Genomic DNA, 18,705 nt, shown 5'->3' on the forward strand with positions numbered 1-18,705 from the left:
GAACTCATGGGTGGTCATTGGGTGGTTGTTGTGGTAGCCCAGCCAGCAGCCAGAAGTACTATAACAGTTTATATCTTCTAGAGTATAAAGCACACTTACTTTGCGACAAGGATTTTTTGGCGCGTGGCTAAAATCTGAACTAACGCCGCCATATTGTTAAATTGTCAGGCGGTTCCCTTGTACTTTGTGTAGCTAAGTAAAAAATTAGAAATTCACAAATTTTTTTTTAAATAAGGAATTCTAAATACCTGACATCACGATATATCCTGTTAATAGATGAAGCATAAATATGTCTTCATCTTAAAGCTATATTTAGCAACAGGCAAATATAGTATTTGATCAGGTAGACATGATAGATTGCAATTCCATGGCTTACTAATTGTTTTTATTTTTCTTTAAATTCGATGTGGCAATGGGGACGGCTTTCCCAAATTTCTCATTCTGTTAAAATATTATAAAACTTATTCGGTTTTTAACATTGATATTTTCAACATATTCTCTAAAATTGAGGAGATTTTATTTGCTGGCAGGCTTTGTTCTACTTTTTCTAATACACTACGCCCAACTACGCCTCCCTGTCAATGTCATAGCATTCAAATGCCAAAAGACCTAAAATGTCGTAGGTACGGGACAGGTCTGTGTTGGCGTTTGCCGACGCGCGTGCGGTGCCTTTTTGCAGTGTTTTTTTTTTTTTGTTAAAAGTGGCTGGTTTTTGCTGATGTTTTTGGTGATGGACTGACTGGGAACTGGGCCGTGCGTGTATCGGCGAGCGCCGGCACAGACAAGGTCCATACTTTTTTTTCTCTCGTCTGGCTTCACAAAAGCCCATACTTAGTTATATAGTTTCCCCATTTTCCCTAACTTGTTAATAACTACAAACTTGACATTGGCTAATCTTTGTAAAGCCAGACAAGAGAGGAAAAAAAAAAGAAAAAATTGTCAAATTATCAACTGTCAAGTGTGGTCAAGTGTCAACTTGTCATGTCATTTTTTTGGTGTTTTATTCTTTAAATTGAATAGAAAATAAATAAAAAATGTCAGCATTAAATAATATCTTTCAAATCGTATCAGTGTAAATAATTATCAAGAGGAAACTTTATTTTCTAAACCTATTATTACTTTCTTTCTAAAATATGAAACCTTTGGATACAATATAAGAACAACAATGTCTTCAAGCATTTATGAAAAAATTCATAATAAAGAAGGCTCCAGGCCTTATAAATGCTGCGAATACGCTAATAAAGTGTCTATAAATCTTAATCATTTTAGAAGAGATGGTCGATTTTGTGACATTGACTTGATATCTGGAAAAACTAAAGTGCGAGTGAGAATGACCTTTTTATATTACAAATTAGTAAATAATAACGTAACATTTTTGTAACTTCGATCATAGAACTGCTTTAGGTTTGACTGAATGTCGTTTGAACATCATAAAACTACAAGTCTTTTTTTGCTTACAAGACCTAGGTACATATTTATAAAAATCTGAGCCTTGGTGAAATTTTATTTTACTGGAAGTATTAAAAAATGGCAAAGCATTTTTATGGTCGATTATACATGCATTGGAAAGTAAAAAAATGTTATGGAAGTAGGCAGATGGTCTCTGTGAATAATCCCCTAACTAAGTCAAGTCAAAGTCAATTATTATGTTCTTGATAGTTAAAAACACAAAATCTGGTATATTTTTGCTTTGTATTATTTGTCATTTTATACAACAGAATTACCCTATTGCAAATAGCTTAAGTGGTACTTGTACAAATCAAATTTATGAAACTGTGTGAAGTACATGGTATAAAAAAGTAGTATTTTGTTATTGAAAATTCAGTTACAGAATTACTGCTGTTCTGTCTGAAATTTTAGTCAAATTTGTAGCTATGGGAAATTTCATGTGTAAGTATAAAGTTATTAATCAATATATATATATATATGTAAAATATATATATATATATATATATATATATATATATATATATATATATATATATAAAATATAGATTTATTTTTGCTTAGCTAAAAAAAAAGAAAAGAGTGACCTGAAAATCATGAAAACAAAAAATGTAAATAACAGATCTACTATTTAGGGGATTGTATGTAAGGGACCATCAATGTATTAACTTTAGTTTAAGTGTGTTATAAAATATATTAATATATTGGTACAATACAGGCACACAGAGTAGTACTGGCAGCCAGCTGTGAATATTTTGATGCAATGTTTAATGTGGGCTTAGAAGAGAGCCAAAAGGGTCGGGTAGTATTACCTAGTGTTCCTCCTGGCATTCTTCCTTTGATAATTGACTTTATATATACTGGTAAGTCATTATTAAAATAGATTATCATCAAACCATTACTGGGCACTTACTAGCCCACTACTAAGCATAGTTCTAGAGAAGAGTTTAGGCCATAGTTCACCATGCTTGCTTTTTTTATTAATTTTTGTGTACCTGGATTTTAACCTTGGACCCCCAAATAGGAGGCTGGGGGGCCACTCCACTATCAATGCATTATTAAAGTAATTAGTTTGTTAATAACTAGATAATATATACTATGGTGCTGGGGACTTAGTTTGTGTTGATTTAGATTTTTAAAAATCCTGTGGTAAATCTTTCAATTTCCTGGATAAAAGTAGTCTATGGTCTTATCCTGTATGCAATCTATCTCTATTTACTAATTAAAAGATGCATTTGCCCTGTCATTTATCTGCCCTACCCCTACAGTGTTTTATATGGGCTATACTAGATTTGTTTCGTCACGCCTTCATTCAGCTTCACATGCTCCACCATAGTTTCACTACAGAGATTGCCCGTTAACTTGGCTCGCCACTTTCACCTTTTGCTGCACTAGACCTCATGGGTTTGCTTCATTCAGGATTTCTTTTGCAAGCTTCTGGCTTTGAGCTTTACAGAAACACTAGCAGACTGTGTAGAGATGGAGTGCTCCGATTTTGTTCTGGATCACATTTGACCTCATCTAATATGCATTATTTATGAACTTATGGTAATTTTATCAAGTGAAGAGTTTTGACTGGAATTTTAGCCAAAAACTTTAATAACCAACTACTATATCCAAAAGTCCTTTTAAGTGTGTCTTTAAGTTAAAAGTGATTTTGGTTTTCACATAAATTTTGATTGTAACATCATTATATTATATTTCTATGAAGATCCAGTGCCCATTTATTTACAGGTGAAATTGTGATTGATAAGGCTACAGTACAACATTTGATGATAGCGGCTGATATGTTCCAACTTCGGGAACTGGTGATTGGTTGTGGAGAATTTTTAAAGAGAGAACTGCACCCTTCTAATGCACTAGGCATTTTTAGGTAATATTTTATTTTTCTTTATCAATACACACAGTCAATATTTCAATGATAGTCTTTGAGACTTTCAATGATTGTTGAATGTTATTTGTATTATGTATAGTAAAACATCAGTTAAAATATATGGATACAAATATTTTACAATTTATTTATTGGACCTACTTCATATTTGAATTCATATCTTTTCAAGATCTGTTTGTTCTTTATTAAAGGTTTGCAGAAAATCACAATTGTACTGAGCTTGCTGAAGAAGCATTGGCACATGCTCAAGCTCACTGGAATTTGGTAGCAAATGGTGAAGAATTATTAGAACTGCCCCTGCAACAACTGCTCACACTCTTATCTTCAGAGCAACTTAAGGTGGACAATGAAGCTCAGGTATTAAAATACAGCATTTTATTTTTTCTTTCTGTAATTTTCTTTAAGTACTAACATTAGATGATGATGACGTCTGTGACTTTGTCTGTGTGGATTTACGTTTTATAAAAATTTCAAAAGAACAATCGATTTTCTGGCCTATATCCACAAGATGCAAGCTCTCTGTACAACATAAATAATGCCCTTGACTTTGGTGACTTAGAATTAAATGCAGCTAAGACTTTACTAATTTACTTAGGTACTGTATCCAGCTTTAAAATGGCTTGAACATGATCCATCATCAAGAAGACGCCATTGTTTTGAAGTTCTAAGCCATGTGCGGTTGCCACTTATCTCGCCACAAGTGTTGGATGATACCATTAAAACTGTGCAAGATCCTTCTATAGCAGTGGCTTTGAAAACAGTCAGAGTGGATATGGTAATTTTTTCACTATTTCATCAAAAATAGGTTATGATACTTAAGTTTAATTTGTGGCAGAAATACATTTGCAAAAATTGACCATATCACGTTTGTTCTTCGATTACGGGTACGCACTACGCACTTCTAACTTTTAAAACTTCAGAGTTATGTGGGTTTTAATTAATTAAATATCACTACGGTGAAAGAAAACTTGTTGAGGAAACCTGCATGCCCGAGAGTTACGTTACCTCCATAACCTTTTCAAAGGTGTGTTAAGTCTGCCAATCTCCACTTGACCAATGTTGTAGACAATAGTCAAACTCTTCTCATTCCGCGAGGAGATCCGTGCTCACTAGTGAGCCAGCATGGGTTGATAATGACGAACCACATGTCAAGGTTGAGTCACACGCTGAGTTTAAGTTGATAAAATAAGTAAGTAATTTAAAAAATTTCAAAAACCCCCACTGCAGTTTGCACTGTATCTCTTACAGCCTGCACATTAAAGCGCACAAAATCCGCCATTTTGATTTTTTAAGAATTTTGTGACGCTCGCGCCATCAAGACGAATCTAATGAGTAATGACGTATCATTTATCAAAATCGGTTGAGCCGTTGCACTATGGGGCGGACGGGCTAATATCGCCTCGAAATTCAATTTTTCCAATAGTCTCACACAAACAAAACAACTATTGTTCCTGATTCCTAAAAGCCTATATTTATGAGTTCCGTAGACTTTTTTTTTACTAGTCTTTCTGTTAATTTATTATGACACCTCAAACTTGAGTGTTCATAGTCAACTATTTTGATACGTAATTTTAAGTGAAACTTAGAATATTATTAAAAAAATTTTTAGTCATGATTTTAAGGATTATTTAATTTTATTTGCTTTGTTAACAATCCATTTAAATAATTAAGAGCTAATTGTAATAAATTTCAAGTGGGAAATATATAAAATTAAATTGGGAATTAATGTCACCGAATTTAGTGCATATAAAATGTTTCGCTAGACTTTTAACAATTTGCGAATTTTGCCGAAGGTTGGATATAGTGGTATTCTTATTAGTTAATTAATGTACTTTAAGAAAATATAATAATTGGCTGCTTTAATTTGCCCCATTTTGAAAAATCAGCATTTTACTATGGAACGGCAGTATGAAAATATTAACATTTAATTTCCTGCGTAAATTGTTCCATTCTTAAAATTTAAGTTTTCTTATTTAAAGTTTTATTATATTTCTGAGTTATTATTCTGACACTAGCTAGCACCCAGAACTTCACTCGTAAATATTTTGAATTCAAATAAATAAGTACTTATTATATTAATGTGCGCTAGTTACATTATAAGCAAAAACATATCGTGAGAACGGTTTTTGTGGTGAACATGTAAATCATAACATTTGTTTTTCTTACAATTATCATAATTTTTGCATGTAACACATAGATAGATTACACGTAAATAAAAAAAGAAATGTCTCCGTCAAGGAAGCGGAAATTCCAACCATGGAAAATGCAAGAAGGTTGGTTTGCTAAATATGCATTGTGCTGCTAATATAACTGAAATTAAAGAAGAACTGACTAAAGAATTTTTCATTCTAAGCGGAAACCAATAGATTCAAACTTATTTGGTGACTACACAAGGGCTTTAGCAGAATTTCATGTACCTACAAGAATATGACTGATACTACATGCCTTCTTCTGTGCATAAAGTTCTAATTCACGGAGAAAATATTATAAAATAGTATTCTTTCTTACTAGTGAGACAGCTTTCAGAAGATGGCCAAGAAAGGAGAAACAGAGATTACAAATCTATCCACTTACATCATGCGAGAAAGTGCTCACGATCATCGACAAATGAGGATGTTGTATTTCTAGTATGAGTAGTTCTAAGGTAAATAAATTATGGAATTGGAAGAAGCAAAAGCATTTCTGCTAACAATTCAGGATTAAAAGGATGTTAGTTAATTTTTATTATTATAGCTTCAACAGGCATGCCATAATCGGCAACTAAATACATATCACGTTGTTTTTATTATTTTTTAAGTATTTTAATGCACGGTTTTTATTTTATGTATAAATAAACATGTATTTATAAATTATTTACGTAAATAGAACAAACGATATTATGAATATATTGCAATTAATTGCCAACTGTGTTTTTATTACGAAAATTTATATATTTCTGTTCCAAAAATTAAAAAAATCTTTACAAAATATAAAACTGTAATTATTCATCTAGTATCATATCAATTTTCATCTTAATATTCCTAATAGTTTAAAAGTTATTGAATTTCGAGGTGAAATCGACCCGTTCGCCCCAGTGTGCGTTGGGTTCAACCGATTTTGATAAATGATATCAAGCATTGCTCATGGCTTGTCGGTTTGGTTATTAGAAGTCGGGTCGCGGCGCGCTGGTGGCGCTGGCGGCGGAGCCCAGGGCGCGCGCGCGCCGCGTGCTGGTGGTGGCGGGCGGCTCGTGCCACGACGCCGCGCCGCATCCGCCGCACGCCGCCGATAACATTCTCTCCTCTGTACTCAAATTTGACTTGCACAAACGGTCAGTTCTTTATAATTTTTGGTTTCCTGATTTGCTAGGGGTTGGAATACTCTTCCGATATCATTTTATACTAAAATCCCGGTATCTTTTAAACAAGAGTGATAGGCACCTTATAGGCAAACGCAGGACGCGTTTCGCAGGACTTAGGCCACATCAACACTTCCCATCAGGTGTTCAAGCAGGTGCCTATTTTAGTAAATAAAAAGCACTTGGCTGCAATCGACCTGCTGGCAAGTGATGGTGGAACTTAAGGTGGAGCACGTTTGCAAGGAAGTAGTCTGTTCACTCTTGACTTGAAGGTACCTATATTAAAATTTAATAGAGGTTCACTCATTATTAAAAAAGTTAACGTTTACATTATTATTACATTATTAAAGTTTAGTTTTTAACTTTGAATATATTTGAATAATTTTTGTATAATTAATGATTATGGAATCTTTCGTTGTTTTAGTACTAGCAAAATGGTCAATTACCTGCCATAATAACATATTACTTTTTTTGCACACTCCAATGTAAGTAATAATTTGGAATTGTCTTTTTAAGAGAATGGGAAGAGCTAGCGCCAATGGGTATAGCAAGAATTCAACCTGGAGTTGCAATGTTGAGCGGGCGGGTGTACGCCGTCGGCGGAGAGCAAGGCAGTCAAATATTGGCTAATGGCGAAGTGTATGATCCACAGGTAAATACGTACTGTAATTATAATTTCAACATCTGATTGTTACTTTTCTCCTGTGACATCAGACGAACCTTTGATCTTGAATGACTTTTTTAACAGACATGGGATCGACGGGGATTTTTGTTATTTTATTTGTAATAGTGTACCCAAGGTCTCCACCGATATTAATCAGCTCTGTCGGAATTTTTGTAATTTGAAACGTTTATTTTGACTGGACTTTTTTTCAGACTGACAAATGGTCGAATATAGCGCCGATGAAAGAAGCGCGGTGCGAGTTCGGGCTGACGGCATGGAACGGCAACCTGTTCGCGTTCGGCGGCTGGGTAGGCTCGGACATGGGCTCCTCGGTCGAGGTGTACGACCCCGCGTCCGACGAGTGGACGCTCACCGGGCAGATGCCAGAGCCGCGCTTCGGAATGGGTGTTGTTCATTTTGAAGGTGGGTGCAGTCACGTCAAATGGTTGTACATAGTTCCGATGAAAGAAGCGCGGAGTGCGAGTTGGAGCGGAACGGCAACAGATAAACTTCGAAAATAAACTAGCATATGATTCAATCAGTACAAATGAGCCATTCTTCGGTGGCGGTAGGTTTAGTGACAGAATAGGTACTTTATAGTATCTTGTTAGTTGACAGTAGTGACTGTACGTTTTTTTCATTTTATATTTGACATTCGCAGGTCTAATATATGTGGTAGGCGGCTGCACGCACACGTGGCGGCATACGCGCGACCTGCTGTGCTACACGCCCGCGGCGCGCACGTGGCGCGCGCTGGCACCCATGCGCCACGCGCGCAGCCAGGCCGCCGCCGTGGTGCTGGGCGCGCACCTCTACGTCATCGGCGGCAACGCGCCGCGCCGCACCGTGCTCGCCTCCGTCGAGAGATACAGCTTTGACGACGTAAGCCTTTATTTCCATGAATGGTGCATACGCTCGGTTGATAGAGCGATACAAAACTGTGGTCTTACGCTATAATATTTTCAATAGAGTCGTTATCTGTGTGTGTCAGGACTCGTGGGAGGAGGTGGCGAGCCTGAAGGAGGCGCGTGCGGGCTGCGCGGCGGGCGCGGCCGACGACATGCTGCTGGCGGCCGGCGGCGACAGCGAGTGCGCGGGCGAGCGCGCCTTCTACCGCGCGCGCACCACGCTCGCCTCCGTCGAGATGTACGACGCGGCGCACGACGTGTGGCAGCCGGCGCCGCCGCTGCCGCACTCTCGCGCCGAGGCGGGCGCCGCGCTACTCTGACGAACCGACCGACTGACTACACGGTTTCTATACAGTTCGGCGAGAGCGAATGCGCGGGTGCGCTTCTACCTCACGTGCACCACACTCGCCTCCGTCGAGACATACGACGCGGCGCGTGACGTGTGGCTGCCGGCGCCGTCGCTGCCGCAATCGCGGGTCGCGCTGCTCTGACGGACCGACCGCCTGACTACACGGTATATGTGGCTCGGCGAGAGAGGACGCCTTTAACCGCGCGCTTACCACACTCGCTTCCGTCGAGATGTATGACGTTGCGGACACGCAAATAACATTACAGAGTTTGTCGGTCACATACACAGAGGTCACGTCTGTGCAATCTTATGCTGACATCATCAGCGTACCATGGTGGCCTCAGACAAAGAATCAACGTGGACTTGTCATCAAAATAACAATACCTTGTTGGAGCAAGCTGACAAACTAACGTTTGACCAGAGACGTCGACGCCTCGACGTTTTGTTAGAATTTCCCTGTCTAATACTATAATAACAGATGTCTATCTCATCAAGTCATCAGTAACATTATTATTCCAAGTACGCTCATCATGACGCTTTATGCTGATATTGCTTCAGAAACAGGTCGACAATCGTAAGTAGAAGTCAGTGAAATATTTGAATCAAAATATACTTTCAGCTAGACGTCACTATTCTCACGTCAAAGTTAGTTCTATTCTTTTTTCGTTTGAACGCATTATATCCTTGCGCAACTCTCTTGGAATAGCAAAATCATTTATTTTGCAAACATTTAAATACCTACCAATGATGAACAGTTAATAATTTGATGAGCAGTGCGTAACAACTTTCGACTTCTGCGCATTTTTATTATAATTCTGAAACGTATGTGATACAAGTAAGAAAAGTAATTTATTTATTGATAAATACACAATATGCAGCGATGCGGCGTTTGTCGCCAACGATGAAAAACACTAAAAACTTTACTATGCGAAATATTTTAATCGTTTTATTTAGTTAATCGCTTTTAATAATCAACTTACGTCCATTCTCAATGTTCGTAATCTGTAGATAGGTTACTTAGCAACATTGTTATTGGCCAAAAATTGTATGGTCTCTTTGAACAATAACAATATTGCTCGATAACTTATGTACTGGTTACAGATAGATTGAATATTGAAAACGGACGTTAAATTATAATAATCTTAGTTTAAGACGTAATGTACAAAAAATATATATAGGCAACACAAAATAATTGTAATTATTAAATCTAATTAATTAACCATTTTATATCAGACCAAGTTATATTAATATATCAATTGTACATTTTAAGTTAAATGAAAAAAAGTAAAAGTAAAATCATTGAAAAAGAGGTACAGGATGTTTGATCAAGAATAGAAAACTATGAAATGTCTGGCTCCATATTTGTATAAATGTATTTATTTTGATGTAGGTATCCAAATCAGTAGATGATTGACCAACCTAAAAGGTCTCAGTGTGGGTACATTTTCTGCATGGAAATTTTTGTAAAAATCATACCACTACTTTTAGACCTGTCAATTATTATCCTAGATTTGTATACCCAACCAAGGGTGCCAATAATGGGACATCTTTGATCTTAAATTTTTAAAATACATAGGCATGTTCTCACACTGTGAAAAATGATCTTAAATAAATAATCTGTTCTATGGAATTACTATAAGATAAGAATGTTTTTGTGGATAACTGGACCCCTAGTTAGCTTCTACTATCTGATAACTGACCAAGTTTTTGTATTGTACAACTCAAATAATGTATATATTATATAATAGAGAACGTTAATTGTATATTTGAGTATTATTTACAAAGCTTAACATCTTTTTCACAATCACCTTTGATTGGCAGACAATCACTGACTAGAACTGCATTCTTGCTGAAAGTGCGTTCTAGTCAAAAACTCGTTAAATTATAATTGCAATTATTGGAATGCGAATTTTGCAATTTTGATAATCACAATCCAGGCTAGTCCCCTGCTATGATTCGTTTATTCTGTTCATTGTTAGAATGGTAGTTCGATTGATCGAAAATCCATGGAATAACTGTTCTGGTTGACTGCTCAGTCTAACAGATCAGAATGTTTTATTCACATATTCACCAATACAGTTGTAATAAACTAAGTGGGCAGGTCTAAAAATAATACAATTCAATGCGAATGATAAAGATTTAATGCCTCTACTTAAATTGAGGTCTTAGCCAATTTTAACCATAATTTGATAGTCATTTTCACGAAGTCATTTAAAATATGTGAGATACCTTTTTTTACAAACAAAATGCTGGAAATTTTGACTGTAATGGATGTATTATATCTTCAGCCAAGTATATACGTCCTAGCAAGCCCTCGAATAATGAGGCTGGTCTGTCCGGGCGATGCAACTCTGTTCCTGGACGCTCCGCCACACACCACTCCATGAAGCAACAGGCTCTGTATAGGTGCTGTGGATTCTGAAAAACATGATAGTGTAAATGCCTGGGCGCCCTATGCGAGCAGAGGCCTATTGGAAAAGGCTCCGAGAGGGATTCGGAACTAGTCAAGCATATTCTGACAAGCACCAGAGTTTAGCCGTCATACTTTAAATAATGAATGGGATTGATGGGGACTTTCACAATTCATTTATATATTGGTGTTCCCAACATACGTACCATTTTTTAACTATAAGCGAATTATTGTATTCTTGACTGTCTATTTTGACCAGACTACTTTATAATTTATAAATTATAACCCATAGTGAAAAATGAGCTAATTGTAAACATAGTTTATGTCATATAACAGTTTGACAGGGTAAGACGTCCCTTTATAATGATAGTTACCTTAGTGGCTTGATAAAGTTGCAGGAATGAGTATGCATTGCCACTCACTCCATGACATAGGCTATAACCTTTTGTACATATTCCTCTTTGCCAGATCACGTCTCCACACTGAATGGCAGTTTCAAGATATTTTTCTTCCTTGAATACCTGAAAGTTGTAGTTTTTATGATAATTATAGTCCCATACCAAAATGGTAAAACAGGAACCCTTGTGGTACATTTATAACCCTTACAGTGCGACCGTCTATCTGTCACATCAGCTTATGCTATCTAACATGCTTCGGAATAATGCCCGCTCCCGGCCCGCCCACTGCTGTCGCATTGAGGCCACAACCTTAGACCAATCAGATTATAGTTAGATACTAGGCCTAAGAACCAGTGCAAAATACTGAACTACACCAAAACAAAATCCAGTTAAAAACAAGTTAAAATTAATTTGGTTCAGATTTTTTGAATCACATTATCCTATAATAAAATTACAAATCCCGGAAAATCAAAGAGTTCCCACGGGATTCCTAAAGACCCATCCGCTTAACCAATTTGTATGTTTGGTACCGAGGTAGCTTGTGTCCATGTTATTGACATAGACAACTTTTTATCCCGGAAACCAAACAGTTCCCACGGGATCTTCAAAACCTACATCCACGCGGACGAAGTTGCGGGCATCCTCTAGTAAATAATAATTAACAAACCTAAATTACCTGATAAGCTAATAAACACAGAGGCACAAATCCGGGCGCGCCGTGGCACCATTGCACTAATCTATCACCAGACGCACTTCCTAAGGAGGATGGGTAGTTGCCACCAGAAAATTTTTGATTTAGCAGCCAATCAACTGAAGGTTTGATATAATCTCGTACATCATTCGCATCGATGTATTCACGAGCCTGAAAACAGCCAAAATGGAATTTAACTGAACTACTTCTGTACATTGGAAAAAAATTTAACATTTTAATCTAAGGAAACATTACAATTAGCATACTTGATTTAATAGAATTAATCTTAGTTTTTATATAAAAACAGTTGAAACTCTTCCAGGATATGTAATGATTTTTTCCTCTTTAGCTCAATAATTTCATCAAGATTCAAGATTCTTTATTTCCCAGTAGAAATGTTTCACCTTACATAATTAGGCAGGCAAAATTAGTACAAAGTACAATTCATATTTAACCTATTATTTAAATTTCAAAAATTCATGTATTGTGTAGAAGCACCTTTCTATTAGCCACCTTTTAAGCCTTAATTGAAATAGGATTAATGAGTTTAGTTTAGTTTTTTTTGAGAATTAAGTTCTCTAAACGCTTTTGGTATTTGGTTTTATTGTGCAGTTTTTTAATAGAATGGCACTTATACAACCTGGCATTCTTTTTTTGTTGGATCCCTCAGTAGAACTTTACTTTTGTCTCCTAAATTTTCAAAAAAATGCAGATTCTTTTTTCAAATCTCAACCGATTTTGATAATTCTTATTTCTTAAAAAAGGCAATGCAGGTTTGTCCAAACTGATGAATAGTTTCGGAGATTAAAGACGGAACTCTTCAAGGATAGCAGAAAATCACGATTAGTATAATAGCTTAGTAAAAAGTAAACTTTTTGATACATAATTATTACAAAGTATACATTTTCATTTTTACCCTAACAGTAACGGTTTCGAGTTCAGTAAAAAATAATCTGGGTTTTAATAAACCCATGAGCAGCTTTTACGCAAATTTTCAACAGTCCAAGAAAGTGCTAAAATTCTTACCACTATTTACAGACTACATCTTCTCACAAAAATAAGGTTCTTGCATTAATAATTCTCAGATTTATAGTTAGCGATGAGATAAAAAATGAGGAGGGTCAGAGGTCCTTGTTGCTCAATAACAGTCCGTCAAAAATATGTCCAATTTACTCTGGCAGACAATGCAGACTATGACTAGCCAATGCCACTTCACAATTTTGTGGTTGACTGCATAATGTCTGCTAAAGAATCAAGACTAACCTGCAGTAGCATGTACAAAATCCCAGCTAAGCCATGCGCTGCCCCTAGATATATTTTTTCATGCCATTGCCACAAAAGTGGACTCTCAGATTTCTTTTGTTGTGCAAACTCTTTCCCAGATTTCAGGATAGAGGCAATAATCTGTAAATTAAAGCAAATAGTAACATACTAAACAGTGGAATCTCTTAACTCGAACCCTGTTAACTCAAAATCCTCTAAGCCAAAATAATTGATTATTCCCTTCTATTCAAGTACAAAAAATCCTATTACTCAAATTATTTAGAGATTAGAACTCAAACTGAATATGATTTCCCTGTGATGTACTATTCATACATTTATCACACCTCTCATGATTCTCTATCTTGAAGTATGATAATCTAAATCATTGAAAACTTCTTGCCTTAAGTCAAAGATTCCACAATTAAATTTTTTGAACCTCCACTGTATTAACATAATTATCTCAGAAACAGATCAACAACATAGTATGCCATGAACATGTCAGGACAAATAACCAACGCCCTGCAAGTTGTGTTAAGTGTTGGTAGTGTCTTACTTTTTCCATGCGAAAATACTAGGATTTTATTTGACTCAACATGTGTGTGCTGCATTGAACTATAAGATTAGAGTTACCTGTACAATATGAGAAGCAGGAATTAGGTCTTCTCCATTTCCACTGACATGTTTGTTAACAAAGAGTACAGCATAAAGGTATCCAGCCTTACCATACAGTAGTTCATCTGGTGAATTGTTTAACAGTGCTATAAGATCTGTTAATCTAAAAAAATAATGAAGTGTTATCCCAATTTTCTTTATAATTCAAACTTCATATATAAACTTTCTGTAACAAATCCATACTCATAAATGTGAAAGTTGTGTTTGTCTGTCTGATAGCTGTTCAGTCTGTTTAATCGATTTTGATGAAAGATACAGGCATAGCTTACATAACGGCAAAGAACATAGGCTACTTTTCATCCGAGCTGAGCGATACCGACCTGCACTGACCTGTCAGTATGGGAGACCAGCTTTTTATGTGAGCACCCTATGTTGATGTTACATTTTAAAAAAAATCTTATTAATCGGTTCAGAAAGCTCAGAGAAATTCGTGCAAGTGCATAAATAAAAAAACAGGCTGAATTGAGAATCTTCACCTTTTTTTGAAAGTTGGTTTTTTGGAAGTTGGAAAAACAATTTGAAATCAATGTTATCACACAACTACTATAACAAGCGAAGCCGATTCCATGATTAGTTCCATGTATTACTACTACCAAAGGTAATCGGGCATAATTGACCAGCTTTGCGGACATGAACCAACCTCTCTGTAAATATGTTTGATTCAAAATCTGTGGGGGAAAAGGTGATTGAAGAAAATTATTTGAATTTTTTTGTGATTCCTATGACACACAACAATGCAACCTATGACAGTGTAAATCAGAGCCGTATTTGAATATATACTGTTTTGCTTGTGTCCTCCGCCTTGGGTATGGTTTTCATACTAAAGTGCCCGGCTACCTTTTTACTGAAAAAACTATTATAATAATTCACACTATTTTCACCTTTGTGCTAAGTTTCCATACTGAGGCAGACTATCTGGGCGTCTATTCCCAAGCTTGTAAGAAATTACAGTAGCTATTGCCAATGGACCAGCATCACCACACAAGAAGCTTATACGTTTTCCTTTGATATTTTTAATTTCAACATATTCTAATGCCTTCTAAAAATTGCAGTTGTATTAAATCATTTTTAAAATTATTCAACTGTTTTAATTTTAAACAGAATAATATACTTCATATTTTTTTTAAATAAAATATATCTATACCTACCTATTATACAATATAAACATTAAAATACCATACCTGCAAAATATCTTGTTCTTCATTCTTACCTAATGACGACATCAAAAAAAATAATGCCAAGCCAGCAGAACCTGTATAAACTGTCCCATCATGGTGAAATATATCCTTCTTTGGCTTAGCTAATAAGTATGTCAATTTTTCACTTTTATAGTTTTGTAATTTTGTATAAAGTTCTTCCGAAATCTATAAATTAGTGGAGCACATTATTTCAAAATCACAGGCATGGGTTTATATTTCTAAAGTCGATACTATAGTAATATGTACTATTATTATTTAACTTACCGCGTCTCTCCTTTCGTTGAGGATATTGTATGCCGAAATAGGCGCAAAATCATCAAATTGATTTTCAAATGATTTACTAGACATTTTTATGATAGACATAGCCGCATAGGCACTTCAAACAAAACAAAATATAAAAATAATATTTACAATACTTTATTGTGAAATGAAAATGTACGGTTAATTCAAAGAAAATTGTACTTTCCCAATAAATCACATCAAAGCTATTGTATTTTTAAATTGTTTCCTATGTTTATTGATCCAAAGAGTAGGTACCTATGTAATTACTACGTTATGTTGATCTTTTTTTTTTTTTTTTTCATCTGGCTTTACACTGATTAGCCAATGTCAAGTTTGTAGTTAATTTCAAGGGGAAACTATATGTAAAAGTATGGACTTTGTCTGTGCCGGCGCCCGCCAACATACACGCGGCGCCCCTTTATAGCGCTTTCCAATCAGTTCCACCACCAATAAACACGATCAGAACACAAAAACCGGCCACTTCTAACAAAAAAACACTCCAAAAAGGCATAACACGCGCGCCAGCAAACGCCACCACAGACGAAGTCTTATGTTGATCTATCTTTCAGTGCCTGTCAGTGCCTGTGCTTGCCGGTCATGCATACATGCATCATACATGCATGCATCAATCAAGATGGATATCCCTTAATCAAATACTGGGAAATAATTTCCCACTTAGTCAGGACGAATATTTTCCATATTTTTTTTTTAATGACAACACCTGGGAGTGCCAACCATAGATAAAACTAATTTTGAATATATTTGTTAACTGATAAATGGCAACATTTGTCCAGAAGTTGAAATCCTGTCAGTATACGACAAGTCAAAGTCAAAAGTTGTGGTTTTTCTATAAAATATCGCATTCTCGTCAGTTTTTTTGAAACTTTGTGAAAAAAAAAATCTGGTAAGTGAGTTCACGTAATATTATAGTAAAATAGACATATTTTCTGAACTTTTCGCTGGAATATAACCTAGAAAACAATAAGTTTCATTGAAAATATTTCATGTTAAATTAGTGGGAAATAATTTCCCATTGTTTGTTCCGGATTTCAAAAATCTGATAACTATATAAAAATAAAAGTGTGCCCATTCATTGACCAAAACATGACTGTGCCTTTGTTGTCCTTTTTATGATTTATATTATTTTATTTTTAGCAACTTCAAAAAAATGATTGCCAAAAAGTATAAAGTACTAAACAAGAAGAATCTGGAAGCCGCTATTGAGAACCTAGCAGATATATCCGATTTGTCCGGATCAGATAGTGATGATGACCCATGTTATGCCAATAGTGTTGATTCTATTCCAATTAGCTACTTGAATCAACCTGACGATAGCATTATAGAACAGCGTCTAGAAGAAATTTTTGGCACAGAAGATGATTACGAGACTGTGGAAACTGAACCCATTGTACATACAACAGAATCATTATTGTCAGTTTTAAATGATCAATCTGACTCTGACAACACAACTAACACAGGTGGCATAGCTCAATCAGTTGATTTCAATTTTGATCAAGATACATATAATAGCCAACTTCAAGTACAAGAAAAAGACACTGAAAATCAAGGCAGTCCTGAGGCAGTATATCTTGAAATTCCAAAAGACGATAGTAGTAATAGTCCACTCCTGGAGCCAGTTATTTCTAATAGTCCACTCCTTGAGGCTGAAGCTACCACTGCTGTGTTAGATAACTATTTTCTAGACAACAATCTAATAAACGACTTTTTAGAGGATGATCAACAAGAGTCTCGCGCTCATAATGTAGTACTTAGGGACCGCTCCCAACCAAGAGAATGGAAAAACCAGGATTTAGCCCATGATATTCCTCCTTTTGAAAAGCGATTTGAACCCAGGACTAGGGACACCCACAAAACTACACCATTGAATGTTTTCGAAAGGTTTTTTCCAGATAAGGTTATACTAATTATAGTCGAACAAACAAATAGGTATGCTCGTCAAAAAAATAGCCATAACTGGATACCTGTCACTGATCAAGATATTAAGGCGTATTTAGGAATTTTGATCATGATGGGCTTAAACCCTCTACCAGACATGGAGTTGTACTGGTCGACAGATCCGTTTTATTACAACAAAGAAATCGCCCAGGTTTTTCCAATAGTTAGATTTAAAAAAATAACGGAAAACCTTCACTTGAACGACAATGCTACTGAACCACCAAGAGGCTCTTCTGCCTATGATAAATTATACAAAGTTAGACCTCTGCTCACTGAACTTAATAATGTATATCAGAATGAAGCTCACAACTCGGCGGTACAATCGATTGACGAGTGTATGGTCAAATTCAAAGGCCGTAGTTCGTTAAAGCAATACATGCCTAAAAAACCAGTCAAAAGAGGATTTAAAATTTGGGCAAGATGTGACGCAAAAACAGGATATTTATATCAATTCCAAGTATACACCGGAAAAGGCGACAGCACTGAAAATGAAGGCCTTGGCTATAATGTGGTAATGACGCTCTGTAATAATGTACCACGAAACACGTTACTCGCGTTCGATAATTTTTTTACGAGCTGTAATCTTTTAGAAGACCTATATGAAAAAAACATTTATGCAGTAGGAACAGTCAGAAGTAACAGAAAAGATCTTCCTGACATGATAAAGAAAAAACAACCAAAAGCATTGAGACTAGAGAAACATGATTTTGCAGCTGTCACAGCAGAGCCAATCACAGCCATCAAGTGGTGTGATACTAAAGAGGTAGCAGTTCTCTCCACAGCACATCAGCCACGAGATGTAATGTTCGTGAAACGAACACAGAAGGATGGCTCTAGAAAAGAAATTCTCTGTCCGAAAGCCATAGCTTCATATACCCTTAGTATGGGTGGGGTAGATTTATTTGATCATTTCAGGTCTTCCTACCCAATAAACCGCAAATCCAGAAAATTCTGGATGAGATTGTTATTTTTCTTATTTGATGCATCAATTATCAACGCGTTTATAACCTACACCTATACACATGTGGCAACGTTGCACGCTCATAGGGATTTCAGGTTGCGTTTAGCACGTTCATTGATAGACAATTACACAACTCGGAAAACAGAAGCACAAAAAGGAACAGTGTTTAAAAACAAGAAAGGCGGTATCTTCGGTGTCCCGGATGAAATCCGTTTATTGAATGTGGGCATACATTTACCAGAAGGAATCAGTACTTACAAAAGATGTAGATTCTGCAG

General features: G+C 36.0%; 2 protein-coding genes across 4 annotated transcripts; one reads left to right on the forward strand and one right to left on the reverse strand.

The window, feature by feature from the left end:
* The first annotated feature begins 965 nt into the window (after positions 1-965).
* Positions 966-10,358, forward strand: LOC123880855 (actin-binding protein IPP). 2 transcript variants are annotated; one of them, XM_045929206.1, is made up of 10 exons: positions 966-1,324; positions 2,165-2,309; positions 3,181-3,319; positions 3,529-3,694; positions 3,933-4,112; positions 6,484-6,647; positions 7,191-7,326; positions 7,551-7,761; positions 8,000-8,220; positions 8,330-10,358. In XM_045929206.1, exons 1-10 carry the CDS (start codon positions 1,166-1,168, stop codon positions 8,564-8,566), a joined length of 1,758 nt encoding a protein of 585 aa, XP_045785162.1. In that variant the 5' UTR covers positions 966-1,165; the 3' UTR covers positions 8,567-10,358. The 2 variants fall into 2 exon arrangements, with proteins under 2 accessions (XP_045785162.1, XP_045785163.1); XM_045929207.1 differs by having other exon boundaries at positions 966-1,321; positions 2,162-2,309.
* Positions 10,359-10,718: 360 nt separating this feature from the next.
* LOC123880865 (lanC-like protein 2) lies at positions 10,719-15,762 on the reverse strand. 2 transcript variants are annotated; one of them, XM_045929220.1, is made up of 8 exons: positions 15,493-15,762; positions 15,211-15,393; positions 14,911-15,068; positions 13,988-14,132; positions 13,358-13,498; positions 12,080-12,265; positions 11,380-11,526; positions 10,719-11,013 (listed from the first exon to the last, which is right to left on the reverse strand). In XM_045929220.1, the coding sequence occupies exons 1-8, from the start codon at positions 15,589-15,591 to the stop codon at positions 10,831-10,833; spliced, it is 1,242 nt and encodes a 413-aa protein (XP_045785176.1). In that variant the 5' UTR covers positions 15,592-15,762; the 3' UTR covers positions 10,719-10,830. The 2 variants fall into 2 exon arrangements, with proteins under 2 accessions (XP_045785176.1, XP_045785177.1); XM_045929221.1 differs by having other exon boundaries at positions 14,911-15,070; positions 15,197-15,393; positions 15,493-15,761.
* Between the last annotated feature and the right edge of the window lie 2,943 nt (positions 15,763-18,705).

The sequence above is a fragment of the Maniola jurtina genome, chromosome 3, assembly GCF_905333055.1.
Source record: "Maniola jurtina chromosome 3, ilManJurt1.1, whole genome shotgun sequence".
Taxonomy (NCBI): Eukaryota; Metazoa; Arthropoda; class Insecta; order Lepidoptera; family Nymphalidae; genus Maniola; species Maniola jurtina.

What these genes read in the sequence shown, in the direction of transcription:
- LOC123880855 (XM_045929206.1), top strand. Translation starts at nt 1,166, where the DNA reads ATGTCTTCAAGCATTTATGAAAAAATTCATAATAAAGAAGGCTCCAGG. An exon ending in AATTGACTTTATATATACTG is followed by an intron (nt 2,310 to 3,180) that starts GTAAGTCATTAT and finishes ATTTATTTACAG; the next exon opens with GTGAAATTGTGATTGATAAG. An exon ending in AGAGATACAGCTTTGACGAC is followed by an intron (nt 8,221 to 8,329) that starts GTAAGCCTTTAT and finishes TGTGTGTGTCAG; the next exon opens with GACTCGTGGGAGGAGGTGGC.
- LOC123880865 (XM_045929220.1), bottom strand. Translation starts at nt 15,591, where the DNA reads ATGTCTATCATAAAAATGTCTAGTAAATCATTTGAAAATCAATTTGAT. An exon ending in TCAACGAAAGGAGAGACGCG is followed by an intron (nt 15,394 to 15,492) that starts GTAAGTTAAATA and finishes ACTAATTTATAG; the next exon opens with ATTTCGGAAGAACTTTATAC. An exon ending in CTGCTTCTCATATTGTACAG is followed by an intron (nt 13,499 to 13,987) that starts GTAACTCTAATC and finishes TTTAATTTACAG; the next exon opens with ATTATTGCCTCTATCCTGAA.